The sequence below is a fragment of the Macaca nemestrina genome, chromosome 2, assembly GCF_043159975.1.
Source record: "Macaca nemestrina isolate mMacNem1 chromosome 2, mMacNem.hap1, whole genome shotgun sequence".
NCBI classification, from domain to species: domain Eukaryota; kingdom Metazoa; phylum Chordata; class Mammalia; order Primates; family Cercopithecidae; genus Macaca; species Macaca nemestrina.
In genome coordinates this window covers 97,279,130-97,306,338 of record NC_092126.1, presented here as the reverse complement: position 1 = coordinate 97,306,338, position 27,209 = coordinate 97,279,130, and the positions used below count along the sequence as shown (strand labels likewise).

Sequence of the window (27,209 nt, the reverse complement as noted above, 5' to 3'; positions counted from 1 at the left end):
TAATGGGTGGGTCTCATGAGATTTGATGGCTCTATAAGGTAAAGTTTTCCTGCACAAGCTCTCTCACTTTGCCTGCCGCCATTCATGTAAGACATAACTTGCTTCTCCTTGCCCTCTGTCATGATCGTGAGGCCTCCCAAGCCATGTGGAACTGTAAGTCCATTAAACTATTTTTCCTGTATAAATTACCCAGTCTCAGGTATGTATTTATCAGCAGTGTGAAAACAGACTGATACAGTAATTTATCAGTTTCTTTTAAATAGAATGAGTCCTAGAAATACCCTCATGGTGTGGGCTTCCATCAGGTGGATAGGGTAGGACCAAAGGTCCCAGAAAGAATCTAAGGAAGGAGAAACATGATCATAAGAAATGATAGTAAAAATACTACTCCACCAAAAAAATATACTTTTTTTTTGAGACAGAGTCTCACTCTGTCATCCAGACTGGAGTGCAGTGACACAGTCTCGGCTCACGGCAAGCTCCGCCTCCCGAGTTCACACCATTCTCCTGCCTCAGCCTCCTGAGTAGCTGGGACTACAGGCGTGTGCCACCATGCCTGGCTAATTTTTTGTATTTTTAGTAGAGATGGGGTTTCACCGTGTTAGCCAGGATGGTCTTGATCTCCTGACCTCGTGATCCGCCCACCTCAGCCTCCCAAAGTGCTGGGATTACAGGTGTGAGCCACCACACCTGGCCTATATTTTTTGAGATGGAGTCTTGTTCTGCCACCCAGGCTGCAGTACAGTGGCTGATCTTGGCTCACTGCTACCTCTGCCTCCCGGGTTCAAGCAATTCTCCTGCCTCAGCCTCCCCAGTAGCTGGGATTACAGGCACCCACCACCATGCCCAGCTAATTTGTGTACTTTTAGTAGAGACGGGGTTTTGCCATGTTGGCCAGGCTGGTCTCCAACTCCTGTCCTCAGGTGATCCACCCACTTTGGCCTCCCAGAGTGCTGGGATTACAGGTGTGAGCCACCACACCCGGTTTACCCCAAAATATTTCTAACAGCTTGTATTTGTTTCTTAGGGCTGCTGTAACAAAGTACCACAAACTGGGGGCTTAAAACAACAGAAACTTATTCTCTCACAGTGCTAGAGGCCAGAAGTCCAAAATCAAGGTGTTGGTAGGGTCAAGCTCCTTTGGAAGACTCTGGGGAAGAATTCTTCCTTGCCTTTTCCAGCTGCTGGTGGCTCCCAACAATTCTTGGTGTTCCTTACCTTGTAGTTCCCTTACTCCTCACTCCTATCTCTGTGTCTTTCGTGTGGCCTTTTCCCCTGTGGGTCTGTCCTCTTCTTATAAACATATAAGTGATTGGATTTAGGGCATACCATAATCCAGTATAACCTCATCTTAATTTATTTTTTATTTTTTATTTTTCTATATAAGACAGGGTCTCCCTATGTTGCCCAGGCTGGTCTCCAACTTCTGAGTTCATGGGATCTTCCTGCCTTGGCCTTCCAAAGTGCTAGGATTACAGGCATGAGCCACCATACCCGGCCTATATTTTATTTTATTTTATTTTATTTTATTTTATTTTATTTTATTTTATTTTTTGAGACAGGATCTCACTCTGTCACAGAAGTAGAGTGCAGTGGCACAATCTGGGTTCACTGCAACCTTTGCCTCCCAGGTTCAAGCAATTCTCCCACCTTAGCCTTCCTAGTAGCTGGCACTACAGGCGCAAACTACCATACCCGGCTATGTATGTATGTATGTATGTATGTATGTATTTATTTATTTTATTTTATTTTTTTTTTGAGAGGGAGTCTGGCTCTGTCGCCCAGGCTGGAGTGCAGTGGCCGGATCTCAGCTCACTGCAAGCTCCGCCTCCCGGGTTCACGCCATTCTCCTGCCTCAGCCTCCCGAGTAGCTGGGACTACAGGCGCCCGCCACCTCGCCCGGCTAGTTTTTTTTTGTATTTTTTAGTAGAGATGGGGTTTCACCGTGTTAGCCAGGATGGTCTTGATCTCCTGACCTCGTGATCCGCCCGTCTCGGCCTCCCAAAGTGCTGGGATTACAGGCTTGAGCCACCGCACCGGGCCTATGTATTTATTTATTTATTGAGGCTGAGTTTTGCTCTTGTCGCCTAGACTGGAGTGCAATGGCGCGATCTTGGCTCACTGCAACCTCTACTTCCTGGATTCAAACGATTCTCCTGCCTCAGCCTCCAGAGTAGCTGGAATTATAGGCGTCCGCCACCAAGCCCAGCGAATTTTTTGTTATTTTTAGTAGAGACGGGGTTTCTCCATCTTGGCCAGGCTGGTCTTGAACTCTGACCTCAGATGATCCACCTGCCTGGGCCTCCCAAAGTGCTGGGATTACAGGCGTGAGCCACCAAGCCCGGCCTTGTTTTTTTTTTTTTTTTTTTTTTTTTTTTTTTCGTAGAGATGGGGCTTTACCATGTTGCCCAGGCTGGCCTCAAACTCCTGGGCTCAAGCAATCTGCCCATCTCATCCTCCCAAATCGCTGGGATTATAGGCATGAGCCACCTAGCCTGACTGTACCTTATCTTAACTAGTTGTATCTGCAAAAGCCCTATTTCCAAATAAGGTCACACTTTATTTATTTATTTATCTATTTATTTATTTATTTATTTTTTAGACAGGGTCTTGCTCTGTCACCCAGGCTAGAGTTCCGTGTGGTGCAATCATAGCTCACTGTAAACTAGCTCCTATGCTCAAGTTATCCTCCTACCTCAGCCTCTCAAGTAGCTGGGACTACAGGAATGCCACCACCATGCCTAACTAATTTTTTTTTTTTTTTAAGTAGAGATGGCATCTCACTATATTGCCCAGGCTGATTTTGAACTCCTAGGCTCAAGTCATCCCCTGGCCTTGGCCTCCCAAAGTGCTGGGATTACAGGCATGAGCCACTGCACCTGGCCCTGGGTCACACTCTGAGGTTACAGGTGAACATCGAATTGTTGTGGGAGCCCCTATTCAATCCACTACAGGGGTCTACAGTTTCCACTTGACTAAAAGTGTCATTAATACTCAATTGTCAAAAGGCATGTTATTCTGTTTGGAGCACGTGGAGCAAGTATACTAGGTTTGAGGGACTTCCAATTGAGAGACTCAACGCACTGTCGCACAACTTCATACAAGCTTTATTTCATTTTAGTGTGAAAATGTATTTTTCTCTCATGGGAAGGATGCAGAATATCAGGATTTTATTTTATTTTATTTTATTTTATTTTTTTTGAGACGGAGTCTTGCTCTGTCGCCCAGACTGGAGTGCAGTGGCCGGATCTCAGCTCACTGCAAGCTCCGCCTCCCGGGTTTACGCCATTCTCCTGCCTCAGCCTCCCAAGTAGCTGGGACTACAGGCGCCCACCACCTAGCCCGGCTAGTTTTTTGTATTTTTTAGTGGAGATGGGGTTTCACCATGTTAGCCAGGATGGTCTTGATCTCCTGACCTCGTGATCCGCCCATCTCGGCCTCCCAAAGTGCTGGGATTACAGGCTTGAGCCACCGCGCCCGGCCCAGAATATCAGGATTTTAAAGAGAGAAGCAGAACTTAAAGAAATCCCCACATTTTTACAACATAGCTGAAGCTTATATATTGTAATAGTACACAGGTTTGTACTTAGGACTTTTGCTTTAACCATGATCCAGCAGGGACGGGAATATAATTATTTAAGAAGGCTGTAACCAAGTGAATTCTGGATTAAACTGTCATTTTTCCAATCTCCCTCACTGTGCAGAGAGAAAAGAGAATTGTTTCAATACTTCACACAATGCTCTTATCTCATCCTTGGCAAGAACCCTCATGCCTCTTCTTTGGCCCTTTAGGTGAGGGGCAGCTCACTACCTCCTGAGACAACCCACTTTACCCCAGGACAGTTTCATTTACAAAACTGTCCTTTTCTTTCTTTTTTAAGTCAGGGTCTTGTTCTGTCACCCAGGCTGGGGTGCAGTGGCACCATTATGGCTCATTGCAGCCTCAAACTCCTGTGCTCAAGTAATCCTTCTAAACACAGCCTTGCAAGTAGCTAGGACCACAGGTGTGTACCACCATGCCCGGCTTGCTTATTTACTTAGAGATGGGGCCTAGTTATGTTGTGCAGCCTGATCTCCAACTCCTGGCTTCAAGCGATCCTTCTGCCTCAGTCTTCTGAGTTGCAGAATTCATAGGTGTGAGCCATGGTGCCCAGCAAAACTTTCCTTAATAAGTAGGTTTTATCACCCCCATGCTTCAGACTAGAATATGGGGCTTAGAGAGATATCATATCATGCAGACACATGGTGAAAACACTAGAAGGATATATATATAAAAGATGTTATAAGGCCAGGTGCAGTGGCTCATGCCTATAATCCCAGCACTTTGGGAGGCCGAGGCGGGTGGATCACGAGGTCAGGAGTTTGAGACCAGCCTGGCCAACATAGTGAAACTGTCTCTACTAAAAATACAAAGATTGGCAGGGCACAGTAGCTCACACCTGTAATCCCAACACTTTGGGAGACCAAGGTAGGTGGATCACAAGGTCAAGAGATCGAGACCATCCTGGCCAACATGGTGAAACTGTCTCTACTAAAAATACAAAAATTAGCTGGGCGTGGTGACACCACCTGTAATCCCAGCTACCCAGGAGGTTGAGGCAGGAGAATCGCTTGAACCCGGGAGGTGGAGGTTGCAGTGAGCCGAGATCGTGCCACTGTACTCCAGCCTGGTGACATAGTGAGACTCCATCTCAAAAAAAAAAAAATAGCTGGGCATGGTGGCGTGTGCCTGTAGTCCCAGCTACTCGGGAGGCTGAGGCAGGAGAATCGCTTGAACCTGGGAGGTAGAGGTTATGGTGAGCCGAGATCATGCCATTGCACTCCAGCCTGCGCAATGGAGCAAGACTCCATCTAAAAAATAAATAAATAATAATAAAAAAAGATGTTATGTGATTTTCTTAATTTTCCCCCCAATTTTTTTCTTCCTTTCTCTCTCTCTCTCTTTTTCTCTCTTTCTCTCTTTCTTTCTTTTATTGAGATGGAGTCTCGCTCTGTCACCCAGGCTGGAGTGCAATGGCCCAATCTCCACTAACTGCCACCTTTGCTACCCTAGGTCAAGCGATTCTTGTGCCTCAGCCTCCCAAGTAGCTGGGACTATAGGTGTGTGCCACACCTGGCTTTTTTTTTTTTTTTTAATTTTTTATTTTTAGTAGAGAAGGAGTTTGCCATGTTGGTCAGGCTGGTCTCTAATTCCTGACCTCAGGTGATCCACCCACCTCAGCCTCCCAAAGTGCTGGGATTACAGGCGTGAGCCACTGCACCTGGCCTCCTAAAATGTTTTAAGTACAAACGAATTAATTTTTTAAAACCATGATTATGGGTCCTTCAGTTCAAGGTCACTGAGAAAGTGGGAGTCAGGATTGGAACCCATTACTGGACAACTTCCAGTGGATGTGGAATTTTCTGGATTCTCTTTCAGTGACCCCAATCTTCCACCTTTATTGTCCTTCCAGTTTCAGGGCTCCTCTCACTCCAGGCTGGGCCTCCACCTCCGCTGTGGCCCTCATCCCAGAGACTAGGACAGAGCAGAGGAGGGCTTCATAGTGATGGGCCCCCAGGCCTGGGGCCTTAAGTGAGGCTGGCATCAAGGCATCCTGTGGCATACGCCTCCCCATCCAGTTCCCTGGGCAGCCACCATTGCCTTTGTCCCTCTGTCCCTGGTATTAACACCTGGCAAGGAAGTGTTGGAAGGAGACCCACTACAAGGCAGCCTCACCAGCTGTGTGATTTGGTTATTTGGCCATATTAAGGAAGGAAAGCGCGTCGGCCTGGAGTGTGGAATGAACGTACAGAGTGATTATTACCCTTATCAGCGCTGCCGTCACTGTCGCCGCATGTGAGACACCCCCTCTTCCCCAAGGCCAGTGATTGCGCCAGAGCTCCTGCGCGCTGGCAAGCAGGTGACGCCGCGGGTGACGGCCAGCCAGGGCGGGGGTTGTGGGGGCGGGAGGCAAGGGGAGAAGAGGGCATGTTCGCGTCGGTGAGGCGAGAACTCACCCGTGATCCCAAGCAACGAGGGCAGGGGGCACCCTCCATCTCTACCGCACTCCCTCAGGGCACACACTGGCGCGCTCCGCGTCCTCAGGTGCTCCAAGCTTCCCCGCGTCACCAGCAGCCAGGGCGCCCCCCGCGACGCCGCCATTCATTCCTCCTACACTGCGAGCGCACCACTCCAGAGCCGGGGGAGCCGCAGGGCGCGGCGGGCTCTTCGAGTCCGCATTTCGGCGCCAGCCACCGGGCTAGGGCTGGGGATGTCTGCCCTGGTGCGCGCTGCGTCGGCCCAGTTACTATAGACCCCTCCCAGGAGAGACTGAAATACCCAGATTCAGGAGACAGAGATACTGTGGCACATAGATACAGGAGCCAAGAATGAAGATAGATAGAGAAAGGTAAAGACACTTAAGGGACAGGCATAGACAAAGGCCATAACACAGCGAAAGAGATATGGGGCACAGAGATCGAGATACAGACACTTAGAGATGGACTGACACATATAAAGGTGGAGAAAGAGACACAGACGGGCAGTCTGAGACGCACAGACCCTGAATATCTACTTAAGACCAGCAGAGCAACTAGTATAAGAGCGCGCCAGCGGCGAGGGCACCATCCACTGGCCCGAGCTCTTCCCGCGCTGTGGGTTCGTGCCTTCCCCAGTCACCCTGTACCCGAGTCTCCTCCCCACGCGTTTCCCGCTCCCCGTTTTCCATTGCCAGCCCTGCGGCCGCCTTCCCGCCCCAACGCGCCTGGTCAGCTTTTGCCCCCCTGCTCCCAGTTCCCCTTGCACGCCTCTTCCAGCCTAGGGGTCAGACCCTCCCCCAAGCTCCACCAGTACCAGGCTGGATCCCACCCCCCTCCGGTCCCGCCTCTCCCCGCGAGGTCCTGGCCGGGTTGGCTGGTACTATTCCCCAAGACCCACGTGCCGGTCATTCCCCGCCACAGTGCAGGAACCTCCCACTCCAGCTGCCTCGGCTCCCCGGGTAGCTGGGCGCGCTCCTGCCCCCGGCCCCGCCTCTTTCCCCTGGCCAGTGCCCGCCCCGCCTCTACCGCGCCCCGCCCGCCGTGCTCTGCCGCAGTCGGGCGCTCATCGTCATTCCGCTCTTGCCGCCGCCGCCGCCACCCCCGCCCCCGCCCCCGCCCCCGCCCCCGCCCGGTCCCCGCCACCGCCGCCGCCGCCGCCTGCCCAGCGGCCCGGGAGGCGGAGGCGCGGGGGAGGAGGCCCCGCTTGGCTCCTCAGCCCCGGATGCTGCATGACTTCATCCTTCCGCCGGCTCCCCTGCTGAGCTAGGGCCGGTCCGGCAGCAAGCCCGCCGCCCGCGCCCCGCCGCAGTCCCACTCCCGCCCCGCGCCCACCCCGCGCCCGCCATGTCCGAGATCCTGCCCTACAGCGAAGACAAGATGGGCCGCTTCGGCGCAGACCCCGAGGGCTCCGACCTCTCCTTCAGCTGCCGCCTGCAGGACACCAACTCCTTCTTCGCGGGCAACCAGGCCAAGCGACCCCCCAAGCTGGGCCAGATCGGCCGAGCCAAGCGAGGTACGCGGCCCGGGCCCGGAGTCGCCGCCTGACCCAGAAACCCTCCGCCGGGCGCCCCCCGGCTGCCGTTCCCCGCCGAGTGCCCGCAGCTCTTGCCGCAGACCAGCGCACCAGCCGCTCTCCGGCCCGGGCTGGAGGGGGGGTCCCCGCTGCAGTGTGTGTCCCCCTCTTCCCTTCTCCCGGGAACACGGTGCCCCGGATTCGATGCTCGCCACCTCTGGAAGCAGAGCCCTGGCACCCGGGCGAGGGGGAGGGGCCGGTCGGGGCATTTGGGGCTGCTTGGAAGTGGGAACACGGGGTAACGGGCTGATTCTCTGGGATCAAATACTGAGTCGGTGGACAATACGAAGAACCTTCGGGTCGAGAGGGGCGTCTAACAAGAGAGGGGAGGAGGCCGGGGGTCCGCTTGTCTTGGTTGTTTGCATGGGGAGGGGAGCTCTGTTGGTGCCAGGATCGGAAGAGGGGTTCCAGCGGCGAGAGGTCTCAGGTTGAGGAGAGGGCTGGACCAGCTGGATACTCGGTTTGAGCCCCATTTGAGGAGGGGGATCTGTTGAAGTGCAGGTTGAAGAGGGGGATTCCATGAGCAAGAGGTTTCTGATCAACTCAGAGGGAGGAAGGCTCAGGTGTCAGGAGGGCTCGCACTGGGAGGCAGAATAGCTAGAGCCTTTGGAAGAGGGGCGTTCCGCCATCGGGAGGGGAGGGGGTCTGTGGGACCGAGGCTTGGCGACGGGTTGGGTCTCCAGGAGAGTTCGGACGGGGAGGACACAGCAGCGCAGGGTTCCGAGGGGCGTCGCTGGGCCACGGGCAGTAGCTGCGCGGGACGCTAGGACGCGGGGCTTATTCTCGCCGCCGCCCCCCGAGGCCGCGTGGCTGACGCGCTTTCTCCCTGCGCAGTGGTGATCGAGGATGACCGGATAGACGACGTGCTGAAGGGGATGGGGGAGAAGCCGCCGTCCGGAGTGTAGACGTGCCGGCTCGGGCGGCGGGCTCCGGGCCCAGCCTCGCAGCGGCCAGGAGCGCGGGCCGGCGATGCGGCTGCCGGCGCCCCCCGCCCCGGCCCAGGCGCCCGCGGGCGGGGGCTGCAGGGCCGTGCGGCCGCCGCCGCCAGGCACTCCGGAGCTGTCCGCTTCAGCACCACGGCGGCCGCGGTAGCGGCGGCGCGGACCCGCCCGGAACCCGCCGCCGCGCTCATGCACTTTAAAACCTCGGGCCGCAGCCCCACCCCGCACACCGGAACGGACACGGAGACCCGCGGCCCCCAGCCCCCTGCCCGCCCCCTCCCGCACGGCTCCCCTGCCCCGCCCCCCTCCGGCCAGTCTGGTCTGCAGACCGGGCGGCCGCCGGTGTCGGACCGCAAGCGGCCAGGGATGTTTGGCTGCGTACTTGCATGAGCTTTCTACCCACCTGAGCCCAGTCCTCCGGGCCGTTCCTCACCCCCACCCCTGTCTGGCGTGACCCCAGCCTCAGCCTCTTTCTAAGGGACTTCCTCAGCACATTTGTATTTTTATATCCGACTCTTTGTTTACTGGCTCTGCTCATGGTTCCTGCCCTCCCCTCAGTCTCGGCCACGCTCTTCTGCGCCTGGCAGATAGGATGGGTGTTGAGGCTGGGGTGAGACAAGCCCCCCAACACGGTTACCAACCACATGGCCAGTCTGCCCAGGCCTGACCCAAGAAGGCTCTCTGGCAGACCCCTTCTCCCCAAGGTATCATCACCTTCCAAGGGCCCAGATCCGATTTTACCTTGGACCCCTGCGTCTTGCCCCTGGGAACCCAACTGGGGACTGCTCTGCACCTCTGGATGACATCTGTGGCCCTGGAGATGTTCTCAACCCAGAGGTGCCCTTTGTAAATGCTCCTCCATCCTCACTGTACCAGGAGTGTGTGAATAAACACAGACCTCCCTGTGTGTGTGTGGCGCTGCTTAGGTCTCAGGAGCCAGGCCAAAATGGGAGGAGGGGCAGGTACTTGGGAATCTCAGGTGCATGTTGCTGGTGAGGGATGGTTGTCAAGTAAGACAGGCAGGCCAGCCTGGCCTGGGAACATCATTATGATGTGGCCTCCTTGGGTACAGATACAACCCAGGTGGGACTGGTCACCAGTGTTTGGGATGGAGCTGGGGTGAGAAACATAAAGCAATCTAGGTTCAAAATCTGCAGTCTCCTGTGGAAAAATCAAGGCTAGATGAGGATCAGTAACAGGCCCCAGGGACAAAGGTCTCCAGGCTGGCTGGTGTGCAGAGGGGTTATGCTGAGCTTTGCCCCAGGGGATGCATCACTGCTGGCTTGGTGTGGTGGCAGAGGACGTTGGGGAACCCAGAAGAGAACTGAGGAACCCAAGAAAGAAGCAAGAAATCTGGGATCTAGTTGGAGATGGGCTGTATTGGTTCATGTGGGTTCGCTCCCACCCTCTATCTTAGGCATGAGGCCCCTGGGATGTAAGCACCTTGGACCCAACCCCAAGTCCTGAGTCAGGAATTCCAACTACCTGAGGAGCCCAGGGCAGAATGGCAGGAAGGGTGGACCATGCTCTGGCCTTAGAGCTGAATGGCACTAAGGAAGTCCTCATTATCTGAATCCTGAAGGAAGCAGGGTGAGGTGGGTGGTCTGGGGGGTGAGAGGATTTGGGCCCCCAGAGCCAGTTGGGCCACACTGAGCTCCCCGCCCTTGTGCATGAGGTAGAGATGGAAGTGGAAACCGCTGCCATAGGTAGCATGCCTCAGGGACCAGCCATAACAGGCTTGGGCATAGTGTCTGGTCCGAAAGTGGGGGGCAGCAGAAGTCATTGAGATGAACCGGCCTCCAGGGACCAGCACGCGGCTCACCTGCAAGGCAGACACAGAAGCCATTGGTGAGAAGTGGATCTTCAGGTTCTCAAAGGTCAGTACTGCTCCAGATGCCCTCCCAGTCAAACCTCAGGAACCACCCCTCATCTGTAGCTCAGGCAAAGAGTGAGCCACTTTCTCTGCCCCAGTCATTCCTTGGGATTAGGGTTATATTCTATTCAGGGAGGGGTATAGGAGTGATATCAGGTACAGGGGCACCACTTTCCTATAACTGCTCACCTTGGCAGTCTCTGTCACCCATCAGGAACCTGGCTACCGCATCCCTATGGCAACCTGGTAGCCACACATCAGCCTTTGTGAGCCTGGCTATTCCAGTCACCTCTATAATCTCAACCCCGCTTAACCCTTCCCTTCCTTCAGAGAGCCACACTCCTGAGGGCAACCCACTACTTGTTCCAAAACATGCTTCTGGCTTCTGATTTCTTCCAGTCCCATGAAACCTCAACCCCACAGCCCCACCTATTGATCTGCCTTCCTGTCTCGTTGCTCCCTCACCTCACTCAACACCTGGTCCACAGTATGGACACCTTCAGAGGACACGGTCCAGGGATCTTGTTCCCCAGATAGCAGGGCATCCAGCGTGCCCTTCTCAAGCACCACATCAAAAGAAGCACTGGGGAAGTCCAGCTTCCGCACATCCATGGTCTCCCAGCGCAGCTGCGGCACATGGACATAGCGAGCCTGCATGGCAGCCACCACGACTGACGAGTAGTCCACACTGGTCACATCAGGGAAGCCTCCAAGGAACAGCTCATAGCTCAGGGCACTGTTCCCACAACCTGGGGTGGGAGGGGATGGGTGGCAAAAGAGCTACGTTAGTTTTGGTTCTCACCTCCCTCTGAATATCTATCCACTCTTGGCCCCGTTTTCTCTCAGTCCAAACCCTCCAGTACTGAGAGGAGGTGGTAGAGTGCAGAAAAAGCACAAGCCTTGGAATCACACAGGCCTGGGTGCAAACCCTGGCTCTCTCACTCCTAGCTGTGTGGGCTGGAACAAGTTGTTTAAATACTAGAAACATGGATTTTTTTTTTTTTTTTTTTTTTTTTTTTTTTTTGAGATGTCGCCCAGGCTGGAGTACAGAGGCACAATCTCGGCTCACTGCAACCTCCACCTCCCGGGTTCAAGTGATTCTCCTGCCTCAGTCTTCCGAGGAGCTGGGATTACAGGTGTGTGCCACCACGCCTGGCTAAAACTTGGATATCCTATTCAGAAAAATGAAGATAATAATACCTAGGCCATATGAAGGATGTGATGCATTAAACTTAACAACTAAGAACTAGGGGCCGGGCGTGGTGGCTCACGCCTATAATCCCAGCACTTTGGGAGGCTGAGGAGGGCGGGTCATCTGAGGTCAGGAGTTCAAGACCAACATGGAGAAACCCCATCTCTACTAAAAATACAAAATTAGCCAGGCTTGGTGGCACATGCCTGTAATCCCAGCTACTCGGGAGGCTGAGGCAGGAGAATCGCTTGAACCCAGGAGGCGGAGGTTGCAGTGAGCCAAAATCATGCCATTGCACTCTAGCCTGGGTGACAAGAGCGAAACTCCGTCTCAAAAAAAAAAAAGAAAGAAAAGAAAAGAACTAAGAGCTGTAGAGTAGCTGAAGGAGCTCTAAAGTTAGGAGTTCAGAGATTAAGGTTCTGATATTCCTAGTCACACAGCCACAGCAAATCATTCAACTCTTTGAGCCTCAGTTTCCTCAAATTCAAAATGGGGATAATACTGGTATCATTAGGACCGCAACATCATTGGTAGCATAATAATGATATAAGTTAGCATTATCCTAATCCCCAGCCTCTTAGAAAACCTTAGAAGGTATCAACCCTGGGAAGGCTTCATGTTAGGGGTTATTCTACTTTGTTTTCCAAAACAGAATTAACAAGTGAAGGGGAAACTAGGTGGGGACACACAGTGGAGCCAATCACTTCCTTGCGATATTTTTTTGTTGTTTGTTTGCTTGGTTTGTTTTGTTTTTTGAGAGAGAGTTTCATTCTTGTTGCCCAGGCTGGAGCGCAGTGGCGCAATCTTGGCTCTCTGCATCCCGGGTTCAAGCAATTCTCCTGCCTCAACCTCCTGAGTCGCTGGGATTACAGGCACGCACCACCACGCCCAGCTAATTTTGTATTTTTAGTAGAGACAGTGTTTCACCACGTTGGTCAGGCTGGTCCTGACCTCAGGTGATCCACCTGCCTCGGCCTCCCAAAGTGCTGGAATTATAGGCACGAGCCACCACACCTGGCTGCAATTCTTCACATATGTATTGAGCACTACATATTAGGCTCTGCCAATGAATAAATGTCCCTGTCCTCAAGGAGCTCCTGCTCCAGTAGGAGGAACAAATGTGTAATCAGACAGTTGCTGCAAAACATGATGAGTGTTTCAATAGGGACAGGCTGTGAGAGCACACAGGAGGGTCTGGACCTCACCTCAGGTGAGTCAGCCAAGAGTTTCCAGGGAGGTGACAACCAAGCAAAGTCTTGAAAAACGGAGTCTTGACAACTTCCCAACACTCTGGTGGGAAGTGCCTGGAAAGCAGTCCCAAAGTGGGTAGGGTCAGGATGGAGAAGGGATAGAGGTGAGAGGAGTGGATGTGGATCTATAGTCCAAAGGGCATGACTTCCTTAGAAGATCCAGTGGCCTCTTCTAGGCCCTCCTATGGCCAGTCCCAGCTGGGAGCAGCCCCAGGCTGGGGATCTTCAGCTCTTGGGATTAGGTTTCCTTTAATCCCCACTTGCCTCCCTAAGAGGATCACAGGATCAGCAGTTGGGATAGCCCTAATCTATCAGGGTTTGGCACCCAGACAACGTACCCAGAAGCAGCTGGCTGCTCCCCAGCTGCCCCTTCTCATGTTCCTCTTCAAGCCCTGGGGCTCAAGGAAAACTATCTTGCCTAGGAGAAACCAACACGTGCTTCCCAAAGTTGAAGCCACAAAAAGCCCTGGTAGATACAGCACATGGGATGGGGGTAAGGGTGGCAGAACCTGACTTAGTTCCAGGCTGAAATCCCACTGGGTTTGCTGACCCACAATCCCTTCATTACCCCCACACCTGACCTCATATACCTGTAGAGCTCTGCCAAACTGTGGACAAATCCAGATTTCCTTCCTTTGTTCTCCTTAGCACAGGATGGCATCTTCCAAGAGAACTTTACCAAAGGTGAAGGGGGAACAAAAGCTGACCACTGGGGCAGTCATGCTTACAAGCAGTGACTTTTGATTCTGTTGACTCAGAGATTTGGGGCCAGCAAGTAAGAAGGGGCTTGGGAAAGCCACTGCCTTCCAAAGTGGAGCCTGAGGGAAGTAGAGCCTTGGAGAATTTATCCATATCCAAGAATACATCACATGAGGGCCCAGAGCTGTGTGGATCCTAACTCAACACCAAGAGACTGAAATATAAGCCAGAATGCCAATTTACTAACTTATAACAAGAAAAATAGCCATCATGGAGACTGGAGTTGAATCCTCTGGCCAGTCCCTTTTCTCTTTATAGGAAATCTAAATTGGAAGTCAAATTGATTCCAAATTAATTTTTTTTTTTTTTAAGACGGAGTCTCACTCTGTCGCCCAGGATGGAGTCCAGTGGCCCGATCTCAGCTCACTGCAAGCTCTGCCTCCCGGGTTCACGCTATTCTCCTGCCTCAGCCACCTGGGTAGCTGGGGCTATAGGTGCTTGGCTAATTTCTTTTGTATTTTTTGTAGTAGAGACGGGGTTTCACCGTGTTAGCCAGGATGGTCTCCATCTCCTGACCTCGTGATCTGCCCGCCTCAGCCTCTCAAAGTGCTGAGATTACAGGCATGAGCCACCATGCCTGGCCGCTTCCAAATTAATTTTTGATTATGATCAAAAGATTCCAAAGGATCCCTTAAGCATAGGAGTTCAAGAGGCTGCAGTGGGCCAAGTTCACACCACTGCACTCCAGCCTGGGGACAGAGCAATACCCTGTCTCTAAAAAAACAAGAAGAAGATTCCTACAGAGCATGAAGTCAAGCAAGCACAGCAAATCAGAAAAGCACAATAACAGCCAAGTGGGGCCAGCCATTCACATATATTCATTTGCTATGAGGATATTTTAGCCATAGGGACCAGACACACGAGTCCTCCCACAGGGTACTCTGTTCTCTGAACAGTCCTGGATAAACTGCTTCTCTGATTCCCATTTTCAATAAAAATAATAATAGCTAACAGTCATTGAACACCAGGTACTATGTTAAGCATTTATAAGAATTATTTCAGTTTACTTTCACAGTAGAGCCATATAAAGGATACTATTGGCTGGGCACGGTGGCTCATGCCTGTAATCCCACCACTTTGGGAGGCCAAGGTGGGCAGATCACTTGAGGTCAGAAGTTGCAGACCAGCCTGACCAACATGGTGAAACCCCATCTACTAAAAATACAAAAATTAGCCAGGCGTGATGGTGGGCACCTGTAATCCCAGCTACTCGAGAGGCTGAGGCAGGAGAATCGCTTGAACCCATGAGCAGAGGTTGCAGTAAGCCAAGATTGCACCACTGCACTCCAGTCTGGGCAACAGAACAAGACTCTGTCTAAAAAAAAAAAAAAAAAAAAAAAAAAAAAAAAAAAAGATACTATTATTACCATTCCCATTTTCTCCATGAGAAAATTGAGGAAAGTGGTAAGAAACTTTCTCAAGGTCACATAGTCAGTGGAAGAGCCAGAATTTGGACACAGGTCTCTATTGCTCCAGAGCCAGAGCTCTGAAACCACTGTGTTCAACTGCCTCCCAGTTTTCAAGAGGCCCACTCACCTTCAGTTGTGACATCCCATTGTTAGCTATGTCGATATAACCATAAGGCTATAATTCACAATGTAGTCATTTTACCAGTTTTAAGAGTTCTAGGTGCCTCCCTACACCCATCTGTGTGGTGTCACAAAGCACACTTACTTCACCACTTACTTGCTGCATGACAGTAGTGGACACTGTCAGTGTTCTGACTAGATGCTCTGGGAGTCTTTTTACCCATTTTAATTTTTATATCCCTAGGTTTTGGTGTGTGTTTGCTTCTAATGGTGTACATCTGTGACTCTTCAGCCTGAAACAACCTTCAGGGAAACTTCGCTTCTTTCCTTTCCCTGTTCCCTCTAGCTCTTACCAATTCTCCTGGGAGCACATTCCTAACAAGTAACTTGGACATGAATCCTCATCTCAGGATTTGCTTCTGGGGAACTCAATCTAAGACAGTGAGTGGCAGGGGTTGCCAAATGCAGCTTGCCACCTGTTTTTGTAAAGTTATATTGATACATGGCTATTCTCATTCACTTTTTTTTTTTTTTTTTTTTTTTGAGATGGAGTTTCAATCTGTCACCCAGGCTGGAGTGCAGTGGCACAATCTCCGCTCACTGCAACCTCCGACTCCCTGGTTCAAGCAATTCTCTTGCCTCAGCCTCCGCAGTAGCTGGGAATAAGGGTGCCTGCCACCATACCCAGCTGATTTTTATATTTTTAGTAGAAACGGGGTTTCACCGTGGTGGGCAGACTGCTCTGGAACTCCTGACCCAGATGATCCGCCCGCCTCAGCCTCCCAAAGTGGTGCGATTACAGGCATGAGCCATCCCGCCCGGCCTTCATTCACTTTTGTATTATCTGTAGCTGCTTCTCCACTACAACAGCAGAACCGAGTCATTGTAAAAGAGACTGTGTAGCCTGCAAAGCCTAAATTATTGTTTGGCCATTTTCAAAAAAAGTTTACAGACCCCTAGCCTAGAGTAAGTCTCTTAATACTTTTGACTTGCCTTTAGGGATTGTCATAAGGATTAAGTAAGTCAGAAAGGGCCCAGCACGTTCTCTGGCTCTTATCAGGCATTCAACTTAAGTTTGTTGAGGTGGAATGTAATGTAGAGTATTCCCCAAGTTGTGGGTCCTGTTCTTACATCTTGGCCATTCTAGAAATTCCCCTTTTGGTTTTTAGACTTTTTGCCCTTCCTATCCAGAAAAGGACAGTTCCCAGTCAAGCCGATTTTTTTTTTTTTTTTTTTTTTTTTGAGACGGAGTCTCGCTCTGTCACCCAGGCTGGAGTGCAGTGGCCGGATCTCAGCTCACTGCAAGCTCCGCCTCCCGGGTTCATGCCATTCTCCTGCCTCAGCCTCCCGAGTAGCTGGGACTACAGGTGCCCGCCACCTCGCCTGGCTAGCTTTTTGTATTTTCAGTAGAGACGGGGTTTCACCGTGTTAGCCAGGATGGTCTCGATCTCCTGACCTCGTGATCCGCCCATCTCGGCCTCCCAAAGTGCTGGGATTACAGGCTTGAGCCACTGCGCCCGGCGCAGATTTTTTTTAAAGCATCAGTTTGGTGAAAAACCGATCAAGTAGATTTTAAGGCAGTGTTACTCTGCCAATCACCAGCATAAGAATCTGCTGTGAAGCTTGTTGAACATACAGATTCCTGAGACCCACATTAGACCATCCCTGGAATTAGAATCTCACAGTGCAATCTAGCTCTCCAGGCAATTTTGATACACACTAAAGCTTGAGAAAACATAGATCTATGGTAAATTGATAAATAAGTGCAATGGTTTAAAATCACAGATTTGGCCGGGCGCGGTGGCTCAAGCCTGTAATCCCAGCACTTTGGGAGGCCGAGACGGGCGGATCATGAGTTCAGGAGATCGAGACCATCCTGGCTAACACGGTGAAACCCCGTCTCTACTAAAATACAAAAAAAATTAGCCAGGCGAGGTGGCGGGCGCCTGTACTCCCAGCTACTCGGGAGGCTGAGGCAGGAGAATGGCGTGAACCCGGGAGGCGGGGCTTGCAGTGAGCTGAGATCCGGCCACTGCACTCCAGCCTGGGCAACAGAGCTAGACTGTGTCTCAAAAAAAAAAAAAAAAAAAAAATCACAGATTCAAGAAAGTGTTTACTTGTGGGGAGAAGGGGTTTTAGGAGGACCACACAGAGAACCTTGAATATACTTTTCATTTTGCCAGGCATTGTTTTAGGTATACTTCATGCTCATTTAATCATCTTAAAGCCCAATTAATAAATATGCTTATGTTTTTAAGGTTGAGAAAATGGAAGCACAGAAATTCAAGTATTTTGTCCAGGATTACACAGCCAGTAAAAGCTGAGCCAAGATTCCAACATCATTCACTGCCTCTAGAGTCCAAGATGGTTTTTTGTTTGTTTTTTGTTTTGCTTTGTTTTGAGACAGGGTCTCATTCTGTCACCTAGGCTGAAGCCCAGTGGAGCCATCGCAGTTCACTGCAGCCCGGATCTCCTGGCTCAAATGATCCTCCTGCCTCAGCCTCTTGAGTAGCTGGGACTATGGGCACAGGCCACCATACCCAGCTAATTTTTAATTTTTTTTTTTTTTTTTGAGTCAGGGTCTCACTCTGTTGCCCAGGCTGGAGTGGAGTGGTGCAATCTTGGCTCACCGCAACCTTCACCTCCTGGGCTCAAGCAATTCTCCTGCCTCAGCCTTCCAAGTACCTGGGATTAGAGGCACGTGCCACCACACCTGGCTGATTTTTGTATTTTTAGTAGAGACAGGGTTTCACCATGTTGGCCAGGCTGATCTTGAACTCCTGACCTCAAATGATCCACCCGCCTTGGTCTCCCAAAGTGTTGTGATTACAAGCATAAGCCACCACTCTGACCTAAATTTTTTGTAGAGATGGGATCTCACTATGTTGCCCAGGCTGGTCTTGAGCTCCTGCACTCAAGTGATCCTTCCACCTTGGCCTCCCAAAGTGCTGGGATTACGAGCGTGAACCATGAGCCCAGCCCACAGTCCAGGTTCTTTTTGTTTTATTTTGTTTTGTTTTGTTTTTGAGATGGAGTTTTGCTCTTCTTGCCCAGGCTGGAGTGCAATGGCACGATCTTGGTTCACCACAACCTCCACCTCCCGGGTTCAAGTGATTCTCCTGCCTTAGCCTCCCAAGTAGCTGGGATTACAGGCATGTGCCACCACACCCGACTAATCTGTTGCATTTTTAGTAGAGATGGCATTTCTCTATGTTGGTCAGACTGATCTCGAACTCCCGACCTCAGGTGATCCGCCCGCCTTGGCCTCCCAAAGTGTTGAGATTACTGGCGTGAGCCACCGCGCCCAGTCTAGTTCTTAACCACTAAATTATACTTTTTTTCTATCCCTAGTAATGTTCTATTTCTCAAACTGAGTGGAATAGACACACACATTAGATTTGTTATTTATACCTTACATATGTACTATATTACATATATCTTTTATTTATTAAAGACGTCACTTAAACATACAAAAAGGCTTTTACAAAGAGCAAAGTAAAAACGACAATTGGAAGAAAACCTGTTGCTCATTCAAACTTTACTAGCGCCTCCAAGGTTGACAGTAGGAGAGAACCTCAAGAGGACAGCCGAACACCCCAGAGCCCTACCTTTCCTCCAGCACGTCTTCCCTTTGGGGAATCGCATCACCCTGGGCGGCAATCTCCCCTCCACCCTTAGAGGGTGCTGTTCTCACTCTCTAAGGCATAGGACCAAGTTTCAGATAGGACTCTCTCTAGATGACTCTGGCTCCCAGTGCCCAGGAGTAAAAAGAAAAGCGCTGGGCATTATTCTCGAGGTGCCTGCGCGTGCCGCCTCCGATGTGAACTCGCAGTCCCATTTCTAGAACTGAATCTAAAGCTCAGAACCGGTTCATGACTTGTCCTAAGTTACAGAAGTCAATTAGCGATAGGACTTGAACTAGGTCCTCTGAGCAATTCGGTCCCCAAGGCTGCCTGCCTCCCGAGGGTCCGGACACGGTCTTCTTGGGTACCCCCCACGTTCAAACCCTGAGGGGGTGTCTTTCTCCCGAGGGCCCCGGGACCGACAATCTCTTACTCTATTTGCCTTGACTAAATACAGCCGGGACTCTGAAGGAGCTGGATCTCGCGTCCCAACTCAGGCGTCCTCCAAGAGGGTAGACAGGCGGGAGGAAAGCGGACCGGGCCAAGCCCGCGCGGCGCCGGTCCTGCCAGCTCTACCTGGCGGGGCCGCGCCGGGATTACCCACCTAACACAAGGATACGGTCCTCGGGCCGCAGCTCCGGCTCTAGGAGGGCACGGAAGGAGGAGAAGTCCCCGAACCAATCGTAGGGGGCAGAATCGGCTGCGCCTTGGTAGCGCTGATCCCAGTACTGGACTTCGCGGTACCCGCAGTTCCGCTCCGGTAACTCCGGCGGCGCTCTACCGGCCCCTGGAGAAGCCATGCTCTCAACCGCGGGGACTGCCAGAGCCGCCGGCCCTTCAGCCAATACGGACGGCAGGATGCAGAAGGCTGGGCCCTGGTGTCTCCGCCCACCACCTGCAGTTGCTCAACACAAACACGTGGAACTTCCGTCCTTTACTAAGCGCTCTTTGAAGAATCCTCCGGCTGGGAAAACCATCGTCCAGACCCTGAATCCTCCGGCTGTATTGCCAACTCATTTCCTAGAGCTGCATTCATGGTGTCAGACTCACGTGGGCTCATCACTGCGTCCTCTCATATTTTCAATGTGAATTACTTTTATTAGGAAGTCTGAAAATTAGTGAAAGGTTCATTTTTCTCAGCATCCGGAAGGCTCTAAGCAGAGGCAGGAGGGGCGCGAACAGGGGCTTTGCCCTCCTGGAGAGACAGCATGAACACAGATGTTCCCAGCGTAAGCGAAGTAGAATGTTGGCTTCAGGGACTGTAGCGGAGGTAGGCAGGAATGTTGCTTTTCTGGACATTCGTTCTAAATTAGCGCCTGTGTACCTAGGGCTGGGTATAAACTGAGGAGTAAGACATTGTTCCTGCTCCTATGGAGCGTGGAGTGCATCAGAGGAGACAAATGTAGAGGAAAAATTACATTTTAGTGGAGTAAATGAAGACTGGCTACCCGGATCGGCGCTTAGCCTGGTGGGACGCCAGGCGCGGGAAGCGGAACCTAAGTGTCGAAGGTTCGGGTTTCCGCGGGTGGTGGGCCCACACAAGCGGTGCACCGTTAAGATGGCCGCTGGGCTGCGGAAACGCGGCCGGTCCGGTTCCGCGGCCCAGGCAGCGGGACTCTGCAAGCAATGGCTGCAGCGCGCCTGGCAAGAGCGGCGCCTGCTGCTGCGGGAGCCGCGCTACACGCTGCTGGTGGCCGCCTGCCTCTGCCTGGCGGAGGTGGGCATCACCTTCTGGGTCATTCACAGGGTGGCATGTGAGTGCGCCGAGGGGGAGGGGAGGGGAGGGGAGGGAGGGAGACCTGAACCCGCGACCCAAACTGGATCTCAGACCTGGAACTCAAAACCAGACTCTGTATCCACTCACTCATCAATTGCAAACCCATACATATCCCTTACCTGAGCTCCAAGCCTGAGCTCTACAGAAAACGGATCTTAATCTGCCCGCATGGCAGAGGTGGATACCCTAGAGATTGGCCTTCTGCACTGAACTTACAGCCTGCGAACTAGCTTAGAAGTCAGATTTGAGCCAAAATTGTTGTATTGCTGCTGTTGCTGCTTTTCTCTGTGGCTTTGGACACCTCAGGTCTCCTCCTGAATCTCAGCTTTTTCCATGTATTCAGTTCTGTGATCTTTGAACGTCCCTTCTCAATGATGGCATTTTGTGACCACTTGAGTCCATTAGGCACTATTGGCTACTCTTTTCCAGGCTGAAACTATACTCTAGGCTTAAGGCACTTGACTTTCTTGCTAAAGACTCTTAATTCAACAAATATTTATTTAGTGCTTATTATATGCACTAAATATTTATTTAGTGCTTACTATATTACCAGAGAGAGGTACAGTGGTGAATAAGAGATGCATTTCTAACTCCGGTCTGGACAATAAGTTAGCAGGCAATGATAATGCATCGTATTCATCATGGTAGTAAGACAGAATGCCATAAAGGGCCATAGGAAGTCACTTAAACCAGATTGGAGGAGTCAGCAAAGGCTTCATAGAGCCACCCTTGAAGGAAGGTAGGAACTAGCTAGTTAAGGAAAGAAGGAAAAGGTGAGGGGAAGGAGTGCTCTGGGCAGAGGATCCTCTATTAAAAATATCCAGTTAGGCCGGGTGCGGGAGCGCAGGCCTGTAATCCCAGCATTTTGGTAGGCCTAGGTGAGTGATCTCCTGAGGTCAGGAGTTTGAGACCAGCCTGGCCAACATGGTGAAACTCCATCTCTACTAAAAATATAAAAATTAGCCGGGGGTGGTGGCACATGCCTGTAATCCCAGCTACTCGGGAGGCTGAGACAGGAGAATCGCTTGAACCTGGGAGGCGGAGATTGCAATGAGCCAAGATTGTGCCACTGTACTCCAGCCTGGGTGACAGAGTGAGACTCTGTGTCAAAAAAAAAACAAAACAAAACAGAAACTCTCTAGTTAGAGTGGGCACGGTGGCTCATGCCTGTAATCCCAGCACTTTGGGAGGCTGAGGTGGGCGGATCACTTGGGGCCAGGAGTTAAAGACCAGCCTGGCTGGGCACGGTGGTTTACGCCTGTAATCCAAGCACTTTGGGAGCCCGAGGCGGGCGGATCACCTGAGGTCAGGAGTTCAAGACCAGCCTGGCCAACATGGTGAAACCCTGTGTCTACTAAAATAGAAAAATTAGCTGGGCATGATGGCAGGTGTCTGTAATCCCAGCTACTTGGGAGGCTGAGACGGAAGAATTGCTTGAACCGGGGAGATAGTGGTTGCGGTGAGCTGAGATCGCACCACTGCACTCCATCCTGGGTGGCTGAGCGAGACTCTGTCTCAAAAGAAAACAAACAACAACAACAACAAAAACCAGCCTGGCCAACATGGTGAAACTGCATCTCTACTAAAAATACAAAACTTAAAAATTACCCAGGCATGGTGGCACACACCTGTAGTCCCAGCTACTTGAGAGACCGAGGCAGGAGAATCACTTGAACCCAGGAGGCGAAGGTTGCAGTGAGCTGAGGTCGTGCCACTGCACTCCAGCCTGGGTGACAGAGTAAGACTCTGTCTCAAAAAAAAAAAAAAAAAAAAAAAGCCTGGTTCCTTTGAGGAACTGAAATAATTTTTTTAGAGCTGGAGTATAGAAATCAAGTGAAGAGGGCCGGGCGCGGTGGCTCAAGCCTGTAATCCCAGCACTTTGGGAGGCCGAGATGGGTGGATCACGAGGTCAGGAGATCGAGATCATCCTGGTTAACACGGTGAAACCCCGTCTCTACTAAAAAATACAAAAAAACTAGCCGGGCGAGGTGGCAGGCGCCTGTAGTCCCAGCTACTCGGGAGGCTGAGGCAGGAGAATGGCGCGAACCCGGGAGGCGGAACTTGCAGTGAGCTGAGATCTGGCCACTGCACTCCGGCCTGGGCGACAGAGCGAGACTCCGTCTCAAAAAAAAAAAAAAAAAAAAAGAAAGAAATCAAGTGAAGAGAGTAGTAAGAGATGCGAATGCAGAAATTGAGACCAGATCATGAAGAAATTGGAAAGCTTTGTTAAGAAGACAGCATGATAATTAAGAACCTAGGACCCTGCAAGCTTCAATCCCAACTCCACCATCCTAGCTCAATTATCTTAAGCCAGTCACTTAACCTAATTAATTCTTAAGCTCCCTTTCTAAAAAGGGGAATAATACAGAGTTTTCTTTATCTTAAGGGTCTTGGGAAATCATTGAGAGGTTTTAAGCAGAGGCCTGTTACGATTTGTATTTCAGGAAGAACTCTTTGGTGTACAAGGTGGAAAATACATCGTAGTAGGGTAAAAGTAGAAGTCAGGGGCCTAATTAGCAGGCTATTATATAATCACTGGGGCTAGAGATTACTTTAGGCTCCAAGTATGTAGTAGCAGAGAAGGATGAGATAGAAATATTTATGGTGAGGAGCAGGCAGAACTTGGTGATGAAGGGTTGGAAATGAGAGAGGAGGGAGTATCAAAGATATTACTCAGGTTCGTGACCTGGTAGCTAAGAGGTCAGTGGTGACATCTGTGGAACCCAAGAAGGGGAGTAGATTGGAGTCGGAGGAAAGATCACGAGTTCACTTACAGAAATGTTGAGTTTGAGATGCCTGGGCTCACCCAGAGAATGTCAGATAAAGAGTTAGATTAAGAGGTAGTGAAGCCCTGGGAATTGGCTGAAAGTCTGTGTTTTGATGGTCTGGAGGCATGGGGAGGGTGGCAGACAAGTTCTAGACTCAGAAGTAACCAGATTATCTTGTCTTCTTCCAGACACAGAGATTGACTGGAAGGCATACATGGCCCAGGTAGAAGGCGTCATCAATGGTACCTATGACTATACCCAACTGCAGGGTGACACCGGACCACTTGTGTGAGTGGGGTCAGGAAGTTCAGGGAGGATGTGAGGGGCTGGTTAGGTACTAGTCTGTGTGGCCTGACCCAGGCTCACATTTTCTCTCATCTTCCAGGTACCCAGCTGGTTTCGTGTACATCTTTATGGGGCTGTACTATGCCACTGGCCGAGGCACTGACATCCGCATGGCCCAGAACATCTTTGCTGTGCTCTACCTGGCCACCTTGCTGCTTGTTTTCTTGATCTATCACCAGACCTGCAAGGTGAATCCATGCTACCGGGGCTAGAGGGCCCCAGCCTGGGAGGGCTGGGTGGTGGGGATGGCTCAGGCTTGCTGAGCTGACCTTGTTCCTTACTGTGTTCACCCTTTAGGTACCTCCCTTCGTCTTTTTCTTCATGTGCTGCGCCTCTTACCGTGTCCACTCCATCTTTGTGCTGCGGCTCTTCAATGACCCAGTGGCTATGGTGCTGCTCTTCCTCAGTATCAACTTCCTGTTGGCCCAGCGCTGGGGCTGGGGCTGCTGCTTTTTCAGGTCAACACCTCTTCCTTCTGGCCCCCTCTCTCATTTTCTGCATTTCCATCTCTTCCCAATTTCCTGCAGCAGAGGGAGTAAAGGAGTAGCCAAGACAGCGTGGGCCACTCAGGGCTCTACCATGCCAGTCCAGGATATATAGAAAGTTTCTGCCCTGCCATCCCCCCACATACACACATGCCCTCTTTCCATCCTGTCTTCCTCCCAGACAGCATTCATTGTTGGAATTAGTCCTTCACATTCTAAATACTTAGTTTATGCTTATTTGCATATAGGAGGCATAGAGACTATGTATCTGGCCCCTGCCTACTCCAGGCTCTTCCCTTCAACAGTTGTGAGTGTAGGTCCCATCCTGGAGTTTGCTGGCGTGGCGGCAGGAGGAGGTTGCTGTGGTGATGGTGGGAGGTATGTCTTTGGGTATTGTGTGCACGGCCCTGGAGCTGATCTCCACCCTTCCTCTCCCCTGCTTACCCCAGCCTGGCAGTCTCTGTGAAGATGAATGTGCTCCTCTTCGCCCCTGGGTTACTGTTTCTTCTCCTCACGCAGTTTGGCTTCCGTGGGGCCCTCCCCAAGCTGGGCATCTGTGCTGGCCTTCAGGTACCCCCACCTCACCCTTCCTCTTTCTAATCAAGGAGAAGCCACTTGCCTTGATTGAGGGGATCTATCCTTGAGACTCCCTCAAAGCCAAGAGACAGGGTTTTGGAGTTGATCCTGAGCTAGGAAGCTACTATCTCTAGGCTATAGTTTCCATAGCTGTAAAATAGGGTCTTACATTTGATGGTCTCTGAGAGCCTTTTTATTTTTTTAATTTTAAGTTTTTTGTTTTTTGTTTTTTTTGTTTTTTTTTTTTTGAGACGGAGTCTTGCTCTGTCGCCCAGGCTGGAGTGCAGTGGCGCCATCTCCGCTCACTGCAAGCTCTGCCGCCTCCTGGGTTCACGCCATTCTCCTGCCTCAGCCTCCCTAGCAGCTGGGACTACAGGCGCCTGCCACTGCGCCCAGCTAATTTTTTTATATTTTCAGTAGAGACAGGGTTTCACTGTGTTCACCAGGATGGTCTCAATCTCCTGACCTTGTGACCCGCCCGCCTGTAATTTTAAGTTTTGAGATGGGTTCTTGCTGGGTTGCCCAGGCTGGTCTCAAATTCCTGGGTTCAAGCAATCCTCCTGCCTTGGCCTCCCAAAGTGCTGGGATTACGGGCATGAGCCACCCTGCCTGGCTTCTGAGAGCTTTCCTTGCTCTGCCCATTTATGACTTGGTGAATCCACACCTTAAAGCATTGTTATGACTTCCCTCCTGAGCTTCTTTGGCCCCAGGCACTGGCCTGAGGTGGGGGCAGGGGGCGTGGTTTTCCTGCTATTTCTGGTGGGAATTGGGGAACCTCTGAGGCCTACATCCCAGTCCCACAGCCCTCAATGAGTAGCGTGAAGGCTGGTCATTGGGAACGGGCCTTGGCAGCTCTGCTGACATCACACCGACCCTCAGGTGGTGCTGGGGCTGCCCTTCCTGCTGGAGAACCCCATTGGCTACCTGTCCCGCTCCTTTGACCTTGGCCGCCAGTTTCTGTTCCGCTGGACAGTGAACTGGCGCTTCCTCCCAGAGGCTCTCTTCCTGCATCGAGCCTTCCACCTGGCCCTGTTGGCTGCTCACCTCACCCTGCTCCTGCTGTTTGCCCTCTGCAGGTGGCACAGGTGAGAAAAGGTGGTAGTGCCGTGGGCAGAGTTGGGGGAAGGAGTGAAGGGCCTAAGCCTTAGGGGCTGCTTGGGGGAAGTGTCAGTTAAACTCATGGGGTGAGTCTAGAGTTTGACTCACCATAGGGGCTTGATAACTGTCTGAATGGCTTTTCCCCAGGACAGGAGAAAGTATCTTGTCGCTCCTGAGGGATCCCTCCAAAAGGAAGGTTCCACCCCAGCCCCTTACACCTAACCATATCCTTTAAATTGTGGGAAGGTAAGTCTTGCCCTCTCTAGGTGCTGACAGAGTCCTGGTCAGGTATCCCCTGACAGCTGGTGACCTGGGTGAGGAAAGGGGACCCCAATCATAGAAGTCCTATTCTGCACCACTGTGCTGAGCACTTCACATATTGAGGTATATTTGATTCTTAATTCTAAATACGAGCTACTCTTACAAGTACCTCTCCCTGGTACTATCATAAGAGATTCACATATGTTCTAACATTTAAAGCTCACAAGAGACTCCGAGATAGGGAGGTACACTTACATTTACTATTTTCCTTTACAGATGGAAAAAATAAGACTTCATGAGGTTAAGTAACTTACCAAGGTCACACAGCCAGTACGTTAGGGGTTCAAACCTACAAGGCCTTATGGCCCTAGGTATTACTCTTCATATTCCATATTCGGTTGGGGAGCAGATCCAGAGAGGTTAATAAACTTGTCCAAAGGCATGCATCAAGGAATGGCAGAGCCAGGGGGCTATGTGACCTAAAAACTATTGCCCCTCTGTTTTGGGATAGCCCCCAACTCACACACTCCTGCCCTTGGCCTTGACCGCCGCATACAGATTGTTTCTACCCTCTTCACCTCCAACTTCATTGGCATCTGCTTCAGCCGCTCCCTCCACTACCAGTTCTATGTCTGGTATTTCCACACACTGCCCTACCTCCTGTGGGCCACGCCTGCACGCTGGCTCACACACCTGCTCAGGTACCAGCTGGGACAATCTGGGGAGTGGGAAGGGATAGGGAGTTCCTGTTGGGGGTTTATGTCTAGGGCATGCTGCTGGTCTGCAGGCCTTGAAACTGGATAAAACGTGGAGCCTGTTTCTCATCTCCAGGTTGTTGGTGCTGGGGCTCATCGAGCTCTCCTGGAACACATACCCCTCCACATCCTGCAGCTCTGCTGCCCTGCATGTATGCCATGCTGTCATCCTGCTGCAGCTCTGGCTGGGCCTGCAGCCTTTCCCCAAGAGCACCCAACACAGCAAGAAAGCTCACTGAAATCCACCCCTTTCCCTCCAGTCCACTCTCAGGACCTGGGGTGGGATGGACTCTGTGCCCTTCCAAATAAACCTTGCTAAGTCCACCTCTGTGCAACCTACTTGGAGGTAGGGGCAACTGATGCCTGGTCCAGGCTGTGAGGGACAT

General features: G+C 51.5%; 3 protein-coding genes across 6 annotated transcripts; 2 read left to right on the top strand and 1 right to left on the bottom strand.

Moving 5' to 3' along the window:
• The first annotated feature begins 7,088 nt into the window (after window positions 1-7,088).
• Window positions 7,089-9,439, top strand: LOC105480125 (calcium/calmodulin dependent protein kinase II inhibitor 2). The gene is made up of 2 exons (XM_011738611.3): window positions 7,089-7,531; window positions 8,426-9,439. The coding sequence occupies exons 1-2, from the start codon at window positions 7,363-7,365 to the stop codon at window positions 8,494-8,496; spliced, it is 240 nt and encodes a 79-aa protein (XP_011736913.1). The 5' UTR covers window positions 7,089-7,362; the 3' UTR covers window positions 8,497-9,439.
• A 452-nt stretch (window positions 9,440-9,891) lies between these two features.
• On the bottom strand, window positions 9,892-19,657 carry LOC112426413 (EEF1A lysine methyltransferase 4). The gene is made up of 3 exons (XM_024792340.2): window positions 19,363-19,657; window positions 10,871-11,154; window positions 9,892-10,354 (listed from the first exon to the last, which is right to left on the bottom strand). Exons 1-3 carry the CDS (start codon window positions 19,556-19,558, stop codon window positions 10,067-10,069), a joined length of 768 nt encoding a protein of 255 aa, XP_024648108.1. The 5' UTR covers window positions 19,559-19,657; the 3' UTR covers window positions 9,892-10,066.
• A 156-nt stretch (window positions 19,658-19,813) lies between these two features.
• On the top strand, window positions 19,814-27,147 carry LOC105480123 (ALG3 alpha-1,3- mannosyltransferase). Of its 4 annotated transcripts, none has more exons than XM_071091388.1 (9): window positions 19,814-19,987; window positions 23,492-23,591; window positions 23,689-23,836; window positions 23,946-24,106; window positions 24,583-24,703; window positions 25,589-25,794; window positions 25,955-26,032; window positions 26,626-26,769; window positions 26,900-27,147. In XM_071091388.1, exons 2-9 carry the CDS (start codon window positions 23,518-23,520, stop codon window positions 27,060-27,062), a joined length of 1,095 nt encoding a protein of 364 aa, XP_070947489.1. In that variant the 5' UTR covers window positions 19,814-19,987; window positions 23,492-23,517; the 3' UTR covers window positions 27,063-27,147. The 4 variants fall into 4 exon arrangements, with proteins under 4 accessions (XP_070947489.1, XP_070947488.1, XP_070947486.1 ...); XM_071091387.1 differs by having other exon boundaries at window positions 19,814-20,028; XM_071091385.1 differs by lacking the exon at window positions 19,814-19,987 and adding an exon at window positions 20,301-20,512.
• Window positions 27,148-27,209: the final 62 nt, after the last annotated feature.